The sequence below is a fragment of the Palaemon carinicauda genome, chromosome 1 (genome assembly GCF_036898095.1).
Source record: "Palaemon carinicauda isolate YSFRI2023 chromosome 1, ASM3689809v2, whole genome shotgun sequence".
NCBI lineage: Eukaryota > Metazoa > Arthropoda > Malacostraca > Decapoda > Palaemonidae > Palaemon > Palaemon carinicauda.
Genome location: NC_090725.1, coordinates 119,616,490 through 119,631,962, shown reverse-complemented (window position 1 = coordinate 119,631,962; position 15,473 = coordinate 119,616,490). Strand labels below are relative to the sequence as shown.

General features: G+C 35.2%; 1 protein-coding gene across 15 annotated transcripts in view; it reads right to left on the bottom strand.

Annotated features, from left to right (window-relative positions):
* The window catches only part of Stim (stromal interaction molecule), a 376,699-nt gene that overhangs the window by 249,220 nt on the left and 112,006 nt on the right, over positions 1 to 15,473 (bottom strand). For 13 of the 15 annotated variants that reach the window (XM_068384428.1, XM_068384493.1, XM_068384551.1 and 10 more), the window contains exon 2: positions 4,902 to 4,940. The exons of the other annotated variants lie outside the window; for them this stretch is intronic. In XM_068384428.1, coding sequence (XP_068240529.1) covers positions 4,902 to 4,940 — 39 coding nt within the window. The remainder of the gene's footprint in view (positions 1 to 4,901; positions 4,941 to 15,473) is intronic. 15 annotated transcript variants of the gene reach the window in all.

Here is a 15,473-nt window from a genome sequence, read left to right as displayed (position 1 = left end):
ACATTAGCACAGTCATATATCATTCTGTAATATAAACATAAAAGCCGTTACTAAGAAATACTTAAACTGGATATGGTAGGTCTATACCCGATCTGTGACATAAGGCAATGATCAATCAAGCCAATTATTTATGTTGAAGATGTTTCACTACAAGGATATGATAATAACTAGCATAACAGCACATATGATCCATTTCAATTTATTCTTGACTTCTTACTGGGTTATGCACAGAACTAACACACTAAGCTAAACATGGCTGGACAGTTAGTCAAATTTAAGTATCAGCAAACAAAATACCAAATAAATGTATAAATCAAATATTAGATTCATTCGTTAGCCCAACCCAAAATGGAATTTACAGATTTAAATGGCCTACTTATAAATAAGGTGACCTTGGAAAAAGAAGAAAAATTCTTTCGGGCTACTTTCTTCATAAGGCCATGTCTAACATCGAAAGGAAACTGCTACAAGCCTTAAATGGCCTGAGCGTTCCAACAGGTTCAACAAAAACCACTCGTTAATTCAGAACCAAGTCGAGGGTGACTCACTTAATGAAGGGAATAATTATGATAGGTGGGATGAATGAATATTCGAAATAGCACCAATGTCGTCTATTTCACTAACTGTAACAAATAATGTCTCAACTCAATGGAGACAAATTTCATAAACCCACTCAAATAAAACTAGAGAGAGAGAGAGAGAGAGAGAGAGAGAGAGAGAGAGAGAGAGAGAGAGAGAGAACACATGTGCGCGCGCACACTTTCTTTCAATAACTGTTACTAATAATACTAGATTTTTCATAGGCAATGGTCTCTCGGGGGTCATACCACACCCAGTGTCCCTAAGTTTTGCTGGAGAGCAATAGGATGATATTGCCAAAGCCATTTCCACCATTCAACTAAACCTAACTTCAACTAAATGAGATGTGGGTGACTTACCACACAAAAGGTACATTCATAAGCAATATAGGTTAATAGCTTTAAGACAAGCAAGGTGGTATCGGATTGGATTGGATTGCATTACAAAGTATAGTTCGGAGGTTCTCAAGTTGTCAGTAACAGTTCACATGCTAACGACTGATCATCTTGAAGATTTGTGGATGACAAGGAGCAGTATGCGCCCGACATTACCGTTCATCGCTGCACTTTTTCTCAGATTAATCAAAATATCTACTAAAGGGAAAATCAGTATATATGGATTCCAAGAGAAAAATAACCCTTCTAGTAATTTGATACAGAACAATGAAAATTCCTTTTGATTACAAAGGACAGGCTTTATTTTACAAAGAATAGAAAACTTTTCCTTCCAAATAATGACCACTATATCTAACAAAAAGTGTCATTCATTAATGAAAATTATTTTTTCACCTTTTGTTAGGTAATACAAATTAACAATTAAAATTTCTAACATATACATCATAGTATATTTACATTCCTAACTTTTTATTCAACATAGGTATGCTGCATTTACAATAAACGAAGTCTCAAACATGTTATAGCAATCCACTTTCAGATAATTTCATAATTATGAAATCTGGCTCAAAAGTCTTCGATCGAATTTTAGATATATGCATCTTTACATGAAGCTGATTATGTAACCAAAGAACCGGAAAAACTCGGTAAAGCAAAATTTACAACTTAACATTGCCTCAAATTAAGATTAAATCAAATTTCAACGTTTTGGCAGAAAAAAACTGATGTACACAATATTAAAGGAAAAAAAATATAATATAAATTGGATTCACTTCACCTAATCATTCCAAGTTAAAAGCCCTATTCTACGTCGATACTTTTGTTATTTATTCCATTCAATTCATGTAACAAATACAATCACAAAATTAAGTTAATTTTACCTCTCTCCCCCTCTCCCATATACCCTGAGATTTCTCTCTCTCTCTCTCTCTCTCTCTCTCTCTCTCTCTCTCTCTCTCTCTCTCTCTCTCTCTCTCACACACACACACCAATGGGTTACATTCAATGGTCTTGGATTTTATCCCTTCTAGTTGCTCACCACTCGATTCAGATGCCGGGGTTAAAAGGACAAGGAACAAGCAGGCTGACTCCTTGAGACTGGCTGAGACATAGAAACCTTTACCCTTCCGGTTCCAACTAAATAAAAGGGGAAAAACCTATATTGAAAGGAAAACATTCAACCAATATCTTTCCACTTAGAGGGTAGGTATCATTAGAAATATTTAAAAGCAAACAGGGACAATGATATCTGATTTGTTTAGGTAATCACAAAATGGAATCTTGCCATCTTAACCTCGACCAAGATATGTCCTTCAATCAAAGATGCTAAACTGTTACACATTTATTTGCAATCTTACCAATAAAGATATAAGCAGATTAAAAAACCCTCGCCCCTATACTACCCACACGATTTTTCGGAATGCCATGGGACCTGTGCTGTAAGGGTATATGAGGATTATTCGTTGGTCAAGCAATTACTTACCACATTGAAAGTTGTTTAACTTCGCTCAGTGGAACCCCAGGCTCTCAAAACATCAAGGACATGTTCCAACATTTTGGGTAAACTGGACTGTGGCCAAGATTCATATTCTGTGGCATATATAACAGTCAGGATATCTAGAAAAGTCTTACCATAAAATGTCAGACTGGGATCATAAAATATGTCATGCAATTAATGTTAAACTAAATGGTTCATCTATTGGAAGTAGATATCAAATAATGTTCAGGATGTTCACGGCATAAAGTAATTAATACATACTAAATCAGACTAGACTTAAGCGAAAACCGGGATACATGCCTTTTTATTGGGTTTATATGGTCATTAATGATGGCCTACCTTATACAGCTGTGTGTTCACTAAATATAGAGGATTTTGAAATGTAAAGTCCTGCACAGAATAATAGAATATTATACATTCAAAGAACATCAGACAATACAATGAAAAACGGAATGAATGCCTACGAACAAAATACCCAACAGACAAAATGCCTAACACTGGCTTTTGAGTAATCCTGCAAACAAATAAACAATCTTTACTGTTGATGATTTTGCGCATTATGATGCTTTTTTCTGTCTCCCGCTTTTCAAATATAAACACTAATTACCCAAGACCCTAATATGCTAATTACTTAATAACCATTTTGTATAGCCTATGTACAATTCTTTAATATTATTTTTCAAACACTATTTTTGTTGTAGAACTTTTTTCATTGAAATAAAAGTTTGTAGTTAGCCCTTTAGTTAAGATATAAAATTCGTTAATGGTCACGAATGTGACAAAAATCTTTTCTATGAAGGCTTCGCATATGTTGTCAACATGAAAACAGAGAATCGTATATTTTGGAGGTGTGAAAACGGGATTCTTGTAGTGTCAGCTATTACTTTTGACAATGAGATTCAGAAAACCTCAACTAGCCAGATGAAGCGCGCAACTGTTCCCCTGAAAATTAACGAACGCTTGCTACAGTCTAATGAACCCACATCTTCCGGGATTAACCAATGTACAAGTTATTTGCCATTTAGCATATGTGATGCTTGGCCTCAAAGAGAGTCAATAGCACGTAGTGTAAGACGTGCATGATTGTGTGCAAATGCAAATGAAGATTCAACTGTGACTACAACAGGAGATAATTTTCTCCTTTACGATTCAGAAAGTTTAAGTCAAAGAATTTGGAAATATGAAGAACTACAAATAAATGGTTATGTATAATTTATGTCATTGTTGCCGCAAGAACAACTTTACCACTACTCTACTGCCTGTTGCATCGAACAAAGATGAAAAGACCTATGAGGAAATATTTTGAATTCCTCAAAGAACGAAACTTCTACCCACAGTCCGTTACGATGACATTCTAACAAGCAGCGATAAAAGCTTTAAGAAAATGTTTCCCAAATGCATCTACCCATGGTTGCTTGTTTCACTTCAGCCAGTGTCTCTGGCGGGAAATCCAAAGCCTTGGTTTAGAAGGCCGGTATAGAGATCCTGAAAATGCTTTCATAACAAAACAAATGGAAGAATTAGCTTTTGTTCCACCACGGGATGTTACGGATCTATTTACAGATTTTATGCTATCACAAGACCAAGAAACAGATGAAGTTTATGGGTGTGCTCTCAAGACTATTTTGAAATAACCCTGTTTGGCATAGTTTAGCATTCGACATTGAAATGGTGAATTTTTGCAACAGAATCGAATTAAGACTCTCCAAGGACCCATAATTTTCTGGAAGGATGGCATCAAGCTTTCAATGCAAGAGGAGTTGCTGTAAGTCACCCAACTATCGAAAAACTAGTGAAAAAAAAATCTAGGCTTCAACAAGATAATACGGAAAAGATCATCGAACAGCTATCCTTGGGAGACAATATTGCAAGAATTAATAAGAAATACGCTCGAATAAATGAAAAAAATAAAGAAAGTTCGTCATTTATGATAACATTAAAGGTTTACCTTATCTAATGTCGATAGCGCATAACTTGTAGCTGAATAAATATCCATTTTTTGTGTATGTTTTATCTACTGTTGTTATAAACATTTTTAAAAAACGAATTGAAAAATGTCAATTAGGCATTCTGTCCATTACACATTTTGTCTGTAGGCATTCAGTCAGCGCACAAAGTCGATAGACGACGAGTGGTTTCGGTGGAAAAAAAAAAAAAAAAAAAAAAAAAAAGGAGAAACCTGACGTGAACAGACGTCTTGGGAGGTAACTATTACGTTGGTAATATGAAATCATACAGTTAGCACTCACGGGCTGGACCCGACTATCAGCACACAACATGCTGATGAAAGGTTACCAGGATCTAGTATTTTAAAGAGACTGATAATGAAATTAAGAGTTTAATACTTGTTTCACATTAGGGGGTTTGGGTAAGTTTATAATGCTGCTTTTCTTCGGAGGGTTGGATAAGCCTAAAGTCTTGAAATTACTCACTTCTGATGCTCTCAAAAGGATCTGAGAAATATCTCTGGGCTGTAAGAAATAATTAAGATAAATGTGTCAGTATCATTTACAAATACAAGTAACCTTCCTCCACCATGTCTCCCTCCAACATAAACATGAAAACATTTTTACAAACCATAGTTAGGCAAACAACAGTCCAATTTGGCGTTTACAGAGTCATAAATCTGTTCGTAAGACTTTAATTAAGAATGAAATATATGAAGAAAATTAGAGTATCTTTATAACACCATTTAAATATTTGAGAAAAATAGAGGAAATGAATAACTTGACAAATAGTCATGAGATAGGAATAATTTTGTTGATGTTGAACACTCTTCAACACAATACCAAGACTCTTAAAGAGATTTCACGAGATATCTTACTACCAAGATGGAAAATATAAATCACAAGATGGCAAATGCAAAACAATGTGGAAGTGTTCAATGCATCCACCAATGACTCTACAGCCAAAATCAAGTGATTTTTATCTTAAATGAAAAACAATGTGCAAAAACAAGAATATAAGAGTATGTATAAAATTACTTCAATGGTTCATAGGGCCAAGAACAAGAATGTAATGGTGTGTATAATTTTCCACCATTCACATATTTTACTTCCTATGACTATTCACATTAAAGAGTGAAAATAAAGATTAGAACCTACACGTTATAGTGAGGTATTGCACAAAATGGACAGACACTAAATGACTCTACAGCTTGAAACAGACAAGAGACTTCATTTCATTTACCTCAGAATTAATCCTGCCAATGAAAACATCAAAGATACAAACACGTTAAGTTATCAACACGCGTGCATACGAATTTCAAGATATCAAACTATCTTGTTTCCTTCACATGCTATTACATAGAATCAAACTATAAGATTTTGTGGCAACCTCCTGTTCCCCAACAAAATACCATTCCTTAACATTCAACAAACGTAATTGCAAAATAATATAACAATCAATTACTCGTAAAACTTTTCTACTGAAATTAAATTCAACAAATAAAACTGCATTGGATTAAATCGAATACCTACAGAAGAAAAAGTAAATAGTCTGGTCTTACCTACATTTTGTGTGTATGCTTTCCTAGCGACTGCTCGTCAGACATTCCGCTGGACAAGAATTTAAATTGCACTAACTTTAGGCAGAAATGTTCTGGCAAATAGTCGAAGATTCAAACATTGTTTCTGAATGATTCTACTATTCCAGACAAAACTGGTTACCTCTAATCCACGCCAAGCCATTACAATTCGAAAATCATGGGCCATGTCTTTGACTTCCTTATTGTTACACGACTTGGCTAAGTGAGCTTGTGCCAAATGCAGTTTATCACTTCCATCGCAAAATTTGTAACCAGATTGTGATACCTTTTTCCATGTACTCTATAGACGTTGCCTTTTCCTGATTCAGCAGGATCTTGAAATTTCTTCGCCACATTTTAACAAATTCGGTATCCTGCAAGAGTTAGCTTTTACCTAGAGGGATTTCTATATTAATTTGGTTGGGATTAAGAGTACATGTTGATAATATATATTTCTACAATGATTTGTCCTATTTATGAGAAACTAATATTGAAATGTTTCATAAGTCTTTCTTCACAGTGAAAGTAAGTTTTGTAATTTAGCCTTAAATCATATTTATCATTATTACGATTAGCATCATCATTAAGTAATTCAACTAGCACACCAAATCAGTTCCTAACTCTTTTCGGAGTCGTTCGAATTTCTTGCTATTTAAAGAAAAAATCTTTCTTATTGAATAAGTCAAAACAGTTTAAGAATTGAATCATTTTGAAAAATTTAGCAGTCTGAAAAAGTTTCATTACGATTTTGGTCGAGTTGAATATTTCTATAGTAGTTGGTGTTGGTAAGAATTATGGCACCAAACGCTTTTTTAATCACTTAACATCTTTCGCCACGAAATTGAACTCGGCAAATTACTGTTCAAATGCAGATTCAACTGAATGAATATGGAATATTTTTACTTTTGCAACATCAATTTACTTTTTGAAGTACAATGAAATGTCGTGGCCACATATCAAAATACTGTGCTTTCAGCGATGCTAAACAATTAATTCATAGATAAACATATCTATGAATCTTCCTTCAATACCTGCAAGAGGAAGAGTTCGACATGTCTCAATCTGTGTACCGTCCTCTTATAATCTACAGAATAAATTTTCAGTTTGTTTAACCCTTTAAAATACTGGTGACAATTTTGGCCTGGAAACTAATTATAACAAGCAAAAAGAACCGGATTATCTCACTTTAATAAAGGGAAACTAATCTAACACCAAGAGGAACTCCTGGTTTATCATTATCCATCCCAAAGTGATAAAATAGAATGAAACCAATCTCTGTCTCTCCCCCCCCCCCCAAAATTGACAATAACTTGACTCTGAGTTCAAGCATACCGGGATTAAATTCATTTCAATACCTCTCTGGATTACGAACGAAGTCTATGCCTACATCATTCATGGTCTAAAATATACTGGTAGACACTATTAAGAACAACTGCTATAAATATAAGTCTCTCAATCAAAATAAGTAGTTCACCAGCTGATGTTTGTAATTACTCTTATAAAGCCCACACTTATTGAGACAATTCATAACACACAATGTGTCAAGAAAATAACTAAACATCTGGTAAGTGAAACAGGGGTATTTGTTGATGAACAGAGGAAGATGGGGAGCCAGACAAGAGGATAAGTTGGGTAGAGTATAAGGCATTATATCCAGTTTAGACCACACTGATGAAAGACTCTTAGGATGCTAGGTCTGAACACATTTACCATTGATGTTGCAATAGAAAAAAAACATTCCTCATTCACTCAACTGAATCTGCATTAGAACAGTAAATCCATTTCTATGTCTAATACTCTTTCTCTCCGGGTGTACCATGAAACCTCTAATAAAAATCCTTGAATTACTATTACTATTTCTATGCATCAACCACAACATTTCGAAATCTTCTGCTTCTGGTTTCACAGACCTCTATTTTCTTTTTACACTAAGATCACATAACTTTGTCAAACGAGCAAATGATATAAAATTCTCTCTCTCTCTCTCTCTCTCTCTCTCTCTCTCTCTCTCTCTCTCTCTCTCTCTCTCTCTCTCTCTCTCTCTCTCTCTCTCTCCAGTGATCTTCTAATTCTCATCATCATAATTGTTGGATCTATTAATTAAAATGTGGTCTATAAACAAGAATTTTTTTTTTAACCATCCATTTATCGCCTTTTCAGGAAATGCTAGAAAACAAGAGCAATCAGTTAATTTGCATAAGTAAAGAAAATTTACAAATTAAATACTCGATACCAATTAATCATTCAAGTGCTTATTCAAGGTAATCAGGATCGAATAAAAATACAACTCTTTCTCTAATCATTCGCTAAACTGCCCATCTTGATACATTAAGCGCAAACAAAAAAATATTTTGTTAATCATATCTTTCAGGACACACTCAATGATGCTACACATTTCCTTGTTACCACATCTCATTAATGTGGCCGGTTACAGCATCGGTGTCAACTCACGTACCCAAGGTATGGGACCCAGTTGTGTAAGTCAGTAAAGCAACTTCTGTTAAAATACTTGAGTACACAGAAAGTACCCAGGCTTGTTTATAGGAAAATCTCTCTCTCTCTCTCTCTCTCTCTCTCTCTCTCTCTCTCTCTCTCTCTCTCTCTCTCTCCGGGACACGGGATACATAGTTTGTCCCGAGTGAATGAGCTAATGGCACCCAGTGCCGCCAAAACTAGCAAAAGTAAAATGGTACTGTACAAAAAGAAAGTCCGATCAGAATAGCGATGTATATAAAAAGTTACTTCAGCCATATGGAAATCATATATATGGCTTAGGGTGCGCCCATTCACTGCTATTACCCGGGAACATAATGGCATGCGGTCGTCACAGTCTCATGAGGCGCATAAATTATAACTATACCACGTGGTAAGAAAAAAAACTAGTGGGTGCCAAATGCAACGTCAGTCGGGAATTGCAAGGTACATTCATTAAAAAAATATAAGAATATTTATTAGAAATACAATCTAAAATCTTTTCCTATTAACGTGTTTTTGTATGGGGTAAGCACGGTTGCCTTCTTTAGAAGGACATTGCTTTGGCTTTGGGGTAGACCGTAGTCCCAATCCGCTGCCCTGCCTGGCATCGCTTAGACCCCGGTAGCTTAAGTTCATGTGTTGTACCAGTCACCAACGTCCTTCCTTCCAGCAGCGATGAGTCCTGGCGCGGTTAAGTCGACAGTTTGAGACGAAAATAATTGGTGAAAAAACGATGTCCAAGTATATTTAACTAATTAAGGATTTAAAACTTTTCGCAATCGTCACGTAACTGTTGTCAAACTGTTACAAAATACTGTTTCAAATAATGTGACTGAATTTCAGAAGATGGTTATCAAAAATGATCACAACTGTGAAAACATGCCGATATATGTTCGAGGTCTATCAGCTGAACGGTTTAATTATACATTACTTAACGCTAAAAACCCCGCTGATACGTAAGAATGGTGACGTCATTTTGAATCACACGTATCATTGGTTTTTTATCGTGAATTAGGGACATGAAGCTTGAACTTTATTTTTTCATAATAGTAATAGACATACAAATATCAGACTAATGTCATCGTATAATTTTCATTATCATAATAATTTCTTATGATACAAATATCAATTACTAAAATATTCGACTAGGCAACCTACTAAATGATAAGGTTGGTGCCAACGATTATGCCAAAGAATAAACGGAATTCGGGTGACTTCTTGGTAGGCCGCATAACGGCAAGAGTAACATAAAACTTGAAAGGTATTCAAGACTCCTGTTGAGATAAACCTTCATTTTTTCCTTTTTTTCTACGCGACAACTTTTGCCTAACAAAAGAGCAGGTTGCATTTATTAATATGGACTCAATAAACCCGAACTGGGGCCTATAATGACAAGTCAGAAGCACCCAATGCAGCTATGGGATATCCCTGTAGAAATTAGAAGAGGTTGGACAGCAGGATGAAGGAAAAGAAAGGACAATGGTAACTTCTTAAATTCCGAGACTCAATTCAACTGTAGAGAGAGAGAGAGAGAGAGAGAGAGAGAGAGAGAGAGAGAGAGAGAGAGAGAGAGAGAAAGAGAGAGAGAGAGAGAGAGAGAGAGAGAGAGAGAGAGATAATTTAACATTTTGGCTATCGTTGAAACAATGTTACTTAAAACAAGCACACCAGGCCATTTGATTGTGTTGCCAACGGTGTTTTTCTTTCATTGTTTACTTAGTAGGAAAAAAATGTATTCTGATATTTAAATCTGAATATCAGATGTTATTCCGTAGCACAAGTGTCCTCAATCTAAGCACGTTGCAACGTGACACAGCGCAGGATATTACATTTTCAAGAAACTGAAGACTGTGATGAAAAATATGGGCCACTACAGGTAGAACTGAACATTGCGTTTCTCTGTTGTAATAATAATTTGCGATGAAAAAGTCATGCAACTATAATTCACGCTGTGCAGCGTAATTCTCATTAGTGGGATATTTGTCAAGAAGGAAATAACTTAAGAAGAAATACTGTAATTCAATACGATACCGTATAACGAAGTGGCAACGACTCCTTTACCTATATGTAGTAGGCTGCCTAGGGCACCAGCCACCCGTTGAAATACTACCGCTAGAGGGTTATGGGGTCCTTTGACTTACCAGACAGTACTACGTTGCACCCTTCTCTCTGGTTACGGTTCACTTTTCCTTTGCCTACACATACACCGAATAGTCTGGCCTATTCCTTACAAATTCTCCTCTGTCCTCATACACCTGACAACACTGACATTACCAAACAATTCCTCTTCATCCAAGGGGTTAACTACTGCACTGTAATTGTTAAGTGGCTACTTTCCTCTTGGTAAGGGTAAATGAGACTCTAGCTACGGTAAGCAGCTCTTCTAGGAGAAGGACATTCCAAAATCAAACCATTGTTCTCTAGTCTTGGGTAGTGCCATAGCCTCTGTACCATGGTCTTCCACTGTCTTGGGTTCGAGTTCTCTTGTTTAAGGGTACACTCGGGCACACTATGCTGTCTTACTTCTCTTCCTGTTGTTTTGGTAAAATTTTGACAGTTTATATAGGAAATATTTATTTTGTTGTTCTTAAAATATTTTATTTTTCCTTGTTTCCTTTCCTCGCTGGGCTACTTTTCTCTGTTGGTGCCCTTGGGCTTATAACATCTTGCTTTTCCAACTAGGTTTGTAGCTTAGCTAGTAATAATAATAATAATAATAATAATAATAATATCACTGAAATGCAATTCTCTGCATGAAAAATAAGGAATTGGAAAAACTAACTATACTCAGCATGTTCCTTTTAAAATATGAGAAACTTCCTAAAGGAGAATTTGGTTTTACAATTTAAAAAAAAAACTGGGAAACTCCCTAAAAGAGAATTGGTTTTTCAATAAAAAAAAAAGAAAAAAAAGAAAATGGGAAACTCCCTAAAGGAGAATTTGGTTTTTTAATTAGAAAAAAGAAAAAAAATGGGAAACTCCCTAAAGGAGAATTTGGTTTTTCAATAAAAAAAAAAGGGGGGGGAAACTCCCTAAAGGAGAATTTGGGTTTTCAATTAAAAAAAAAAAAATGGGGAAACTCCCTAAAGGAGAATTTGGTTTTTCAACTAAAAAAAAGGTTGGTGTCTGGTTATTTTTATCATACAGGTGTATGTACGTGTATATGCAATACAGGTAATATTAACTTGTAAGCACACAAAGTATGAACATAAAACTTACTCCTTTGCTTCAAAAATATTTTATTTACTTTAGTTACAAGTATTAAAAATTCTACAAGCAACAATTGTGTTGACCTATGGTGATGAAGTAGAATACTAGGTACTGAATAGCTTTAAAAAAATCGACTATAAATATGAAATTACATCAGTAAGACATTTCTTAGAATCTAAGGCAAATTTCATTGCCACGGTGTGAATGACCATGGTCATTGCAACACCAGATAACTTATGAAAATCCCCTCAGATTACAATACATCAAAACAACGACACTTTTATTATACAGGCAATATTATTCAATGTACCAATCTATAAACCTGTTATTCAACCTCAAAGAAAACAACACACGAGTTAGGTGTAAGATGAATACATTAAAATATTCCTGAAAGCAATTTTACTGGAACAATAAATGTACAGTAAGCACTGCATTCAATATTTCAAACACATAATGTAAATTATAAACTTGAAAGAACGATGACCACTTTTTTGTAATTGGGTCCACTTTGTTTTCTGTGAAAAATGTCTAACTTATTTTCTAGATATTCTGATGCCATTAAATTACAGCAAAAGGATTTAAAAGAAAAATGAGAAGCCAAATTGTATCACAATTTTAATTAATGAAATTTACAAGTAAAACTCACGGATTTTCCTGTTAACATTTCAATAAGTGTTTGTGTTCAGTGTCTGTCAACAAAGAGATGAATCACTTCTGTTCATGAAAAGTAACCTTTGGATATTCCTTTCAGTGTAAATTTGTAAATTTGGTCGCTTAGCTATATGAAAGGAACAGATGCATCCCAAAAATGATCATCTGGGGCTGCCAGAGCGGAAGGAAGTATAAAAATGGAGTAAAGCTTCTTTTCTTGAGCTGTCTTCGACAGTTCCTCTCGTAAAAGAACAAAAACACTAGCCTTTTTCCTTCATTTCCTTACGGGCCATTGTACTCCCGTAGTGGGCTAAGAAAACTCATGGTTTTTCGACTTTTCAATTACGATTGTATTCATAATAATGAAAAAAAAAAGTGTTAGAGAAATATTTTCTTTTAAACAACGACTTTACAAAACAAAATCATAACTGAGGCAACTAAGGAGCTTAGTGCTTGCAGTAGGCATGAGAACAAGCGGATAAACGTTGAGAGAGAGAGAGAGAGAGAGAGCATCGTTTTTAAAAGAATTTCCTTCCATTTTTAATAAGAATAAACGAGGGAGTAATAGTATTAAAGTATTTCGTTATTCATACTTGTAAAAGTCATCACTAACATCACTGGAGACTTACATTGATAGATTTAGTTAGAATTGATTTCAAAGCTAAAGCATATTTTACATACAGTTCTTATGCTTTAATATACCCCAAGACCTGTAAGGAATAAGGAGTAAAAGGAAAACTGCAGTAAGAGAATGGCAAAGTTTTACAGAAGACAGACTTGTCATCAACGTTTTTTTTTTTTACTATATTTGCGTTAATCGTCTGGAAAAGACAATCAATATAGATGAACAATGCAGACAGAAACTCCCCAACACATAATTGGGCTTCAAATCCTCGCTCATGTTCGCACATACACCTAACAATATTTCGCAAAACCCGTCTTTTCCTGTGACCCACAAAATCAACCAAGCAAAAAAATTCTGTTCAACGGAGGTCCAAGTATATGGTAGAACTGTGAAATACAGACGATAAATAGAAAAGCACTCAGAGTGCAGACCTCCACAACGGCACCTTATTCCGGTCGAATTTTTGCTCAACATTGACCTTGACAATTGACTTAGGACTTTCAAAACTGAATCTCTTCCAGGTCTCAAAATAACAATTATTAATCCCTGAAAGTTGTACTACTCTATGAGTAAAATTGTGTACAGGAAATTATTCATAAACAAACAGACAAACAGATAAATAGGGGCAAAAACATAAACTCCTCCCAACTTTGTTGGCGGAGGTATTTATGTGAAGATTATGAGTAAAAATACTATTTTCAATCCAACTGTTATAGAAACGAAAGAAAAAATGATGGAATAGCCTATCGGTACATTAGCAAAATTGAGACCACATACTAAAGCGTCTGCTTGCTCCGAGATTCGAGCCAGATACCGTAAAAACTTCGGCTGGGCACAGACTGCAAATCACCCTCGGTTAAATAACCTTGAGAGGGAATCTTTGTTTCCAGGCTGCAAGAATTTTTTCTTCAACTTTTTATGTTACTAACAAAACTTGTTTATAAACCGACCAGAATAAATTCTCTCAACACACACACACTTCACAGCTGGGTATCCACTAGGGGGAAATAATAGGGGAAAAGTTGAAATACTATAAATGTGTATGGAAAAAAATATATATACTGGAAACAGGCATTAAATACGTTTTCATGAGAATAAATACCATCAGTGCAACGCATCAAAATAATATAGCATCCAAGTCACACTTTGTCAATAACGACTGAATAAATTCATGGATTCTTAATTAGTCTGAACTTTAATGTCATAAGAAAACGATCGAACAGAATATAATAAAATATATGAAACAGTTCAGGAAGAAAATGGGTGAAATTAAATTAAATAAAAATCTGGAGAAATTCCGAGGATGAAAAATATAAATAATCCCCAAGTAGAAGGACGTGCAAAAAACAGGAATGGGGAGGGGAATTGGAAGTGTAAAGGCTTGAAAAACATGAAAAGATGAACCAAAGGAGAATTATTATAAAAAGAGGAAACCACGCAACGAAAGACCGATAAGACAGAAAAAAAGATACGAAATGGAAAAACAGAACCAGTAAAAACAGAGGGAGGATACAAGAAAAAATTCGCCCTTCTAGAGAGATAAACAGGACAAACAAATCAGAAGAGAGGGCAACTTGAGGTTAGAAAATATCGAATAGGAGGAATAAGAGGTTTAAAAAGTGGGAAGTCTTTACTTTCTTTTTCGCTAATGACCTTCAAACTATGAGTAAAGGTTAAAGCTCAGGATGAGGTTGCCAAGGTCACATAATTCCCGCCCCTGCAGGATGGCAATTCTCTCTCTCCTCCGGCCCCACCCCTACCCCAACCCCTACCCTACAACCACAGGTACTTCAATGGCAATGATCCTGAGAAGGAAGGGGATCGTTCCGCGCCCCACTCGAGATGTTCCTTGAAATGGAGGCGAGAAAACCTTCCTCAGAGTAAACAAATAAAAGCAAACAGTTGGAAGATCACGATGATTAAGAACCTTCCTAAAATAGAGATAATTTGATTTCATGAAACTTTTTTTTTTTTACTTCAAAATAGCATCAAAATTTTTCAACTGACAGGATTTTACGTTATTTTTCAAGAGGAATATAATATAGAAGTGGTATGGAAATGTTAAGGAGGATTGTCTCTCTCTCTCTCTCTCTCTCTCTCTCTCTCTCTCTCTCATCACGTATGATAGCCTCAACACCTTTTGAAAGCGGGCTGACTATCATACACATGGCATCCTACTCACCAATACCCATTACAATATCAATAAAAACACGCATATCCAATTGTCTTAACTTCGAATAACGTTAGTAAAATTCAACCCCAAACCAACAGCGTATTCATCATTAAGAAGATCCTCCTGGATTTGGGAGATGAACATCAAATGAAATGTCAACGACGTGAATGATGACCTTCTGTGTCACAATTAACAATAACTATTCATTTTTTTTTTCCTTTATACCAACTTATATTTTTTTCTCTTTCCTTGTTTTCGTTACAATACATAAACCCTAATTACACGTTTGGTTAGAGTAAAAATCGTCTTTGAAATAATAAGGCTTCTGTAAAGCTTAGCAATCT